General features: G+C 39.1%; 1 protein-coding gene across 1 annotated transcript; it reads right to left on the bottom strand.

The window, feature by feature from the left end:
• Positions 1–1,240: 1,240 nt before the first annotated feature.
• On the bottom strand, positions 1,241–3,212 carry JMJD6 (Bifunctional arginine demethylase and lysyl-hydroxylase PSR). The gene has a single exon (XM_075288486.1). It carries the CDS (start codon positions 3,056–3,058, stop codon positions 1,838–1,840), a length of 1,221 nt encoding a protein of 406 aa, XP_075144601.1. The 5' UTR covers positions 3,059–3,212; the 3' UTR covers positions 1,241–1,837.
• Positions 3,213–8,311: the final 5,099 nt, after the last annotated feature.

Here is an 8,311-nt window from a genome sequence, read left to right as displayed (position 1 = left end):
ACAGAGAAGCTTTGAAATCCTTACAAATATCACCGGCATTACTGAAATATCACCAGCATTCGTGAAAAACCACTCACGCACATTACGAAGAAATATTTGTATCACGCACATTTTTAGTGTGTCTATATTTTACCGCGAGTGTCAATTATATTGTGAGTGTGAATTTTATTGTGAGTGAACATATAATCGTGAAGGGAGCCATCGTGGTGCAATGGTTAACATGCCCGCCTTGCATACAGAGGGTCGTGGGTTCAAACCCAGGTTCGACCAAACACCAAAAAGTTTTTCAGCGGTGGATAATCCCACCTCAGTAATGCTGGTCACATTTCTGAGTGGTTCAACGCTTCTATAAGTGGTTTCACTGCAATGTTTAACGCTGTTCGGACTCGGCTATAAAAAAGAGGTCCCTTGTCATTGAGCTAAGCATAGAATCAGGCAGCACCCAGTGATAAGAGAGAAGCTCAATGGACTGAATAGTCTAAGTGAGCCTGAAATATCGGGCTGCCACTATACCTACCCTACCTACCTACTAGAGCTCGACCGAAGCGGGTTTTTTTGGCCGAAGCCGATGTTCGGCAAAAAAAGCAATAATCGGCCGAAGCCGATTACTTTCCTCAAATTTGTGATTAAAGAAATTTGGTGTTTTTTAGTTCAATATTAGAATATTTTTTTTTTAACAAATGTATAAATACAATAATAAAGGTAATTCATTTGATATTATAGTGACAAAACAATATTTTATATATTTATTTATTACGTATTATTTGTACTGGGTGTTCAACACTGAGACAAATTCAACACTTGGACAGTTCAATATCAAATAAATTATTCAAAAAGCTTCGGCTTCGGTTAATCGGCCTCTTGACGCCGAAGACCGATTCGTGGCCGATTATAGATTTTTGGCCGAATGCCGATGCTTCGGTCAAGCTCTACTACATACCCTATAATCGTGAACGTGAATTTTTTCGTGAGCGTGATTTCAAAGAAATTTTACTCACGCACGACATGAGTTTAAAAACTCAAATTAATAATATCAGTCATAATCGAAAGATTGCCTTGGACTGGATTAATAAAATTCAGAATATATGTATAATTGTAGGACGATAACCATTGTGTTACAAATAGGACACTTGATTAACTCCATTCTTATGATTTTTATGACCATATATAAATATTTCAAGGATGCACATTTGTTCTTCCATTCAAAATTGATTGTGACACAATAAAACGACAAAAAGAATTATTTTTAAGTTTTTGTTTATTATTCGTATATTTATTTATAATCAAATTGAAATCATGGGTGTATTGTGTGTGTCTTTTTATTATTTACGTCAAATTACACGAACATGATTCATCAGAAAAATAGGAGATATGATTTGGCGGGGGATAATCTTATGCAACTGGGGATATTATGATCAATTGCAAAATACTTTTTTTCTTGTTTTATTTTCAAAGACAATAAAAACCAGTCAGTTCTTTTTGTAAAGTAGTATAGAAAAGAAAAACAAAAACTTTCTCAAATTAACACAAAATTCACTCGAATATGAAACAAAAAATAAATATTCATTCAGATTGGCGAAGGGAAAATAATGTAAATATGTTAACTACTGTTGTCCATAAGCCCCAAATATAGCATTCGCAATTTGTTTAGGAATCTGGCATTATTGGCTATTTTTGAAGGCTGTGACTTTTTTACCATTAATGGAAATTCTGATTTTGCCTCCAATTGGTGTTTTCCATCAGCAGCACCTCTAGTTCGACTACTACTACTACTACTAAGATTAAATTCATTGTTGGTGCTATCACTACTTCTATAGCAACTACAGAGTGGCGGCCATCATGAGTTAGAGGACATACCACCTCCCATACGCCGCTTTTTCTTCTTTTTGGCAGTTAAACTTTCTTGGCCACTATCCGTATTAGAGGAGCATGAATCATCTTCGCTATTGTTGCCGCCTTCGTCACTTGATTCCGAAGAAGATGAGCTCGATGAGGATGAGCTCGAATTACTTGAACTGTCCGAAGCAAATCCAGTACTTTGATTTATGTTAATATTTTCTGCTATTTTCGCTAATTCTGGCTCCTTCTCGCGCAATACCCTTAACCATTTGCGCGATAGTTTCGGACGTCCGCGTACTGATTTATGCCATACAATTGGAAAATTGGTGCGACTACAGAAGTTCTGTGTAATTGCGATCGTGTCGTCCAAGTTAAGAACAACATGCCACCATCCACCCGGCACGAATACAGTTTCGCCAGGTTTTTGTAGAATTTCCACGGGCTGATATTCTTTTGGCCAATCGGCAAGCTTAGTACGTGGAAATATAGTGCTAAACCATGTGATGGCTTCGTCTTTTTGTTTGCCTCCCAAATTCGAGGGCACCTTCAGCAAATCCTTTGGAGTCTGTGTGGGAAAGAGACACCAACGTTTATGCCCACTAATCAAAGCATTCCACGCACTAGTGCCCAAGGGATCAATGTGTATTCCAGTACCCGATCTAGCTGGTCCCATAACAAACCAACGATAAGGTGGGCGACGATCTTCGCCGCAATACTTGAATAGGTCATCGCGAAAATATTTAGGCACCACATAGTCTTCCAGAAGTTTTCGACGTCTATGATGTTCGCCAAAGCTACTATCGAAAATATACAGTGGACTGTCGTCACGCGTCGATTGCATGTACTCAACATAATACTTCATTTTCATTTTGACACTGTATCCCTCGTTGTCTTCGCCGCATTTAAACTTTTGGTTACGGTACTTTTTGGCCAATCGTGGAAGTGTCCACTTTTCCAACGCTTGCCAGTCACTCTGACAACCTTCGATCACAACCGGCAAATAGGGTTCCTCATAACGACGAATGAATTCTTCACAGCTTACATCATTGACGTTGATTCGCTCCACATTGTCATTGACCTTGCAGAATGGTTCAAATCTTTCTGGCTCAGCATAACGCATTGCAGTCCATCCAAATTTATCCAATTCAGGTCGTGCTTTTCGTTTTACATCACGAGTTCTTTTTCTGGAACGTTTGGGAAGTTTGAATTCTTCACTCATGTTCGGTGGATAATTTTTATTGTCGGAAATTGAATAGTATAATTATTTAACGCTTTTAATGATCCTTTGCATAAAAAATCCGGAATTTTCTTTCAATAAAATTGATTCCTGCATCTAATCACGTATCACGTTAGGACAGGGATGATTTGTTTTTTTTTTTTTTTTTTTTTTTTCTTTTTCTTTTTTTTCCTTTTAAGTTGCTCCCAATGCCGATGAAAAAAAACACCCTTATTGGAAGACTTATTTGGCCCGGAATCACAAAGCCAACACTAATAGACATCGCAATGCTGTGATGAAACTAAATGCATGGACCAGTCTTCTCCAAGAAATCCGCTAAAATGCTCAAACCTTCTATACCAAATTTGTCAACAAATTGTTCAATATCAAATATACCATCCAATTCGGTGAAGTGCGTTCTTTCCAAGAAAAATCTAGGGCATTCAAAAATCACATGGGATGGGGTCTCCACCCCACCACATGACTCACACTCTGGAGAATCAGCTACTCGCACCTTATAAAGTGTAGAATTGCAGAATGCATTGTCACTCAGTATTCTATTAATTGCTTTACACTGAAGAGTATTCACTGCCACATTACCGAACCACGGCTTCTTCCGCACCGTCGGAAAGATTCTGAAGTAACAGGAATTTCGTACTGACGCCTCTTGTATATATTCCGTTGACCATTTCAACCACAATTTTTCCTCTATTGTACGAATAGCATCACCTAAGGGCCATTTCAAATCTAAACGCCATCCCTCTTCAAATGCCTTTTTCGCTGCTTCATCCACTTTCTCATTGTGAGGTATTCCCATGTGCCCGGGAATGAAATGTATTTCGATGCTTCCACAGTGTTCATTTGCAAGAGCCAGAAATTGATGTGCCAAAAAATTAAGTCCTCCGTTGTTTTTAAGCGCTTGAACTCCAGCTAGACTATCCGTTAAAAATGCAATATTTGTCAGCCCGTTGTTTGTAGCAAATTCAAGAGCTTTATATAACGCAACAAGCTCCGCCGACATAGAAGACAGTCTTTTGGTGACACAGAAGGCCTGAACCAAACCAGAAGCCTGGTGGTAGAAAGCAGCCCCCGTATATTCAGCATGCACTGAGCCATCCGTGAAGATTAAATCAAACTTTCTATCTTGTAGATCCGCCTCCTTCTCCAACCTCAGACTCCTAACCAGTTCAACGCTAGCTTCAGCCTTATTTTTGACAGCTCCTTTGAAAAAGTCCTCATCAAACTTTATATTACTTGGCTTAATGATTGATTCAGAGATCTGTGCGACGTCTTCAAAAATATGCTGGAATTGATGATAGATTCTGTAGTAACTAGAATTCAATGGACGATCCCGAACAGCCATTATCTCCTTTGCCGGAAGGTTCAACGCAAAAACTTTTATTAGTTCCTTTGCCGTTGCCAATTCAAATCTCTTGTCAGGAGGCAATTCACCAGCCATATGATATATGACTGAAACAGGTGTTGTGCGTATGAGACCCAGGGCCTTTCTCAGGACATTATTAAGGCAACTTTTAATTCTGCCAGAAGCAACTTGAGACATATTTGAAAGAGCCGAGGCTCCATATTCAGCTTTCGACCTCACAAATGCTTTATAAAAAAGTAATGCCTTAATCGGATGCACTCCAAAACGACACCCATTGATAATATTCATGAAGCGGCATTTCTTTTCAATCTCCCTGATCGTAAAGTCCACATGTTCGTTCGACGAACCATTTGTCGAGATCACCACACCTAGGTATTTCATTTCCTGTACTTGATTCAGGAGTGTGTTTTCAACGCATATGTTCAAATCTCGTTGTCTTCTGTTAAAGTGAACCACACTTGTCTTGGCCATGTTGAAATTAAGACTCTTTTCATTACATCTTGCCTTAAAGTCAATAATTTTAGACTGAAGCAATGTCTTGGTACTGTTAAAATCCTTGTCATAACAGATCAAAACAAAGTCATCTGCATATTGAAATAAACGACATTGACTCGAATTGACATGATGAAGTGAAATGGTGTATAAGTTAAAAAGAATTGGACTCAGCCCACTCCCTTGAGCTAGTCCACCAAATGTCTCTTTCGACTTTGTCCCGCAAATTAATATCCTTTCTCTAAAAAATTCATAGATCCACCAAGTAATGTGACTGTTAAAGCCCAAAATTTCCATGACATCCTTCAGAACCTCTATATCTGTGCAATCATACGCTTTCTCCACATCAACACACATACCCATTACATGCATTGACCTCGACTTCAGGTCGGCCACAAAATTCACAAGGTCGTTTATGCACATGGCTGTCGAATGATGAGGTCTAAAGGCATAAGAGCGTTCAGGGAGCAGGTTAAATGATCTGATATGTTCATTAATCAGATTTTTCAGCACACCTTCTATTAATTTGACATGTACACTCAGAAGCGATATCGGTCTAAAGTTTACGATCATGGTGGCATCTTTGTTCCTCTTTGGGACCGGCGTTAAAAGAATTCTCCTCCAGGAATTAGGAAAAATACCGTCCTCGAAAAGCTTCTTCAGGATTTCGAAAAACGCAATTCTGTCTGAGTCCTTTAAATTAATAATCATTTCATAAGTTATCTTATCAGCACCAGCTGCAGATCCGGGATTTCTTGATCTAATGAACGATTCAAAATCACATACTCCGAATTGAGGTAATGGGTCTCTATTTTTAAAATCAGTTGAGAGCGGCGGCGGGATGTTAATGGGAGCAGATTCTGTGACCATATTGATAAAACACTCTTTCTGTTCCTCATTCCAGATGTTGTTTATATTTTTTTCCTTACCAAATTTCCGCACGTTCTTCACTTTATCCCAAACCTCCCTCGGAGAGCAAGCCGAAGAGACTTCAGAGAGGAAGGCTTGAAAATTCGATTTCTTTAAAGTTCCAATATAGTTCTTCAATTCATTGTCAGCCATAATCCAATCTTGACAGTTCTCATAAGTTCTGTATCGGTGATATTTCAATCTAAGAGCATTGCGCCTTCGAAATAATCTTGAGGCCTCGGGGTCCCACCATGGTTTGGGTTTATATTTGTTCCTAGAATCTATGTATTCCGAACAATTTTGAATTATAGAATCCATTTTGGAACTGAATTCCTCATATGAGGTGCCCACACTCAAACGACTAACACCGTCTAATACACGGCGATGGCACACTTTGTAGAAACCCCTTGGTGCCGGATCAATATCACAGATTTCAATTACAATGGGAAAATGATTACTGTTAGTCAGTTTTGCCTTCCGAACAGACCAACTCGGATTTCGAACAAAGTTTCTGCAGAACGTAACATCAAGAAAAGAGAATTGGCCATCACGAACAGAAAAAGTGTAGTCACCAGTGTTGAGACAGCAAAAAGAAGAACCATACATCAAATCTGCAAGAATGTCACCTCTCGTATCAGAAACTGGAGACCCCCAAAGATGCGATTTGGCATTCAAATCACCGCCAAAAATCATCGGAAGGGACATGTTCTCAACAGAGTCAATGAAACTGGAAATAATCGCCTTAAAAGCACCGTTTGAGGTATTAGGTGGTATGTAAGCCGAAACAACACAGACATTTTTCCTCAAATTATGAGTACGAATACCAACCACTTCCCCAACAGGAAATTTGTCCAAAATTGAAAATGATATATCTCTTCTAATGTAGATGCCTACACCTCCATATCCATCACTCCTGTTCTTATAAACATAATTAAAATTACAAATGCTTGTAGTCGAATTATCAGTCAACCATGTTTCAGACAGTAGTGCTATGTCTATCTTGTTAGTCTCAAGAAATAATTCCAAGACATCTTTGTTCTCTCTCTTTCTCAGGCTCTGAATATTCAGTTGTAAAATTCTCATCTTTTCTTTAACAATAATAATACAATGAAAAAAACAAAATTACACTGAGAGGCTAGTGGCCCCCCCAGCTTTTATCAACTCGACGTCTTGCGTAGCAAAAAAGCGATTCATATCTTGATGAAGATCTTGAATGAAGTTCAAATGGTCTCCTCCGGAGCCATTTGCACCCACAACAATGTAATTATTTAATTTCTTAGCTAATTCATTTATAGCTCTCTCAAAACCAGATGTCTTCAAATTCTCCGCTGCAATAATACCTACACCGTTTGGAGCTTTATACGTCTCACCTTCTTGTAAAGCAGCCTGGTGCTCTTTTTGTGTCCTTCTTGCGTTAGCCTCCTCTCGTTCCTTATTTATATTCAGTTTGGCGACTCGCGCAAACGAAAATTGTTTATGAAGATCTTTTGCTGCATCAAGATTGTTGCTCACATTGCTGTTATTAGCGAAAGGCTTAAAGTTCGGCTTGTGCCGAATGGGGGGAAAAGCCACATCAAGATTTTGATCCAAAATATCAAACCTATTCGAAAAAATGGCAGAATATTTAGATCTTGCCTCTCGGATGGATAGATTCTCAACGACCATGATTTTTTTAATTCTAAAAGCCTTTTCCCTTGCAGGGCAGTCGCGGCTATTGGAAGGGTGCGCCAGTCCACAGTTAGAGCATGTGATCGGGTTACTGCAATTATTCGGGTCAACCACTTCGTGGCGTTGGAAGCAAATACGACAATTAGCAGGTGATTTGCAGTGATCTGCAAAATGGTTAAATCGGAAACACCGATAGCATTGACCAAAGGGGATAAAATGGTGTACCCTCAATTTTGCACCACTATAGTCAATAACCTCTGGCAATTTGCGCCCCTTGAAGATGACCTTCACTCTCCTTGTATTTATGGTCTCTCCTCTTTCTTTTCTAGTCATTCGAATAATATCCAAAATCGTTGTCTCATTGGTTTTTAAATCCTCTTTTAGCTCCTCTGTGGAAATTTCTTCCGGTACATTATAAATAACTCCTACTATAGACACGAAGTGAGCCAATATTCTGGCCTGATATCCACCTTCACTTAAACGGGCATCCTTCACGAAGTTATTTGCCGAAGCACCATCTTTGAAGACAACTTTCACTCTTCCATACCCAACTTTAACAATTTCCAGAATATTGGGTATATTTAACGTTTTGAGGAATCTAGCCGCAGCCATGGTGTTAATCGGCTTTCTTTCGTTGCCAGACGTAAAAGTTTCTAAAAACGTTAAAAAGGGGCCTTCGCTTGTTGCATCATATTCATAAACACGGCTAGAATTAGTCAGCATGGTCGATTGGTTCACCTGAGAACCTCCAGATGTTTTAACATCACGGCGACCCTCTAATCTCGGTACCTTAGTGCCTTGCT

This window comes from Haematobia irritans, chromosome 1 (assembly GCF_050003625.1).
Source record: "Haematobia irritans isolate KBUSLIRL chromosome 1, ASM5000362v1, whole genome shotgun sequence".
Lineage (NCBI taxonomy): Eukaryota > Metazoa > Arthropoda > Insecta > Diptera > Muscidae > Haematobia > Haematobia irritans.
Note: the sequence above shows the minus strand (reverse complement) of the source record. Positions and strands in the feature narration are given on the sequence as shown.

What these genes read in the sequence shown, in the direction of transcription:
- JMJD6 (XM_075288486.1), bottom strand. Translation starts at nt 3,058, where the DNA reads ATGAGTGAAGAATTCAAACTTCCCAAACGTTCCAGAAAAAGAACTCGT.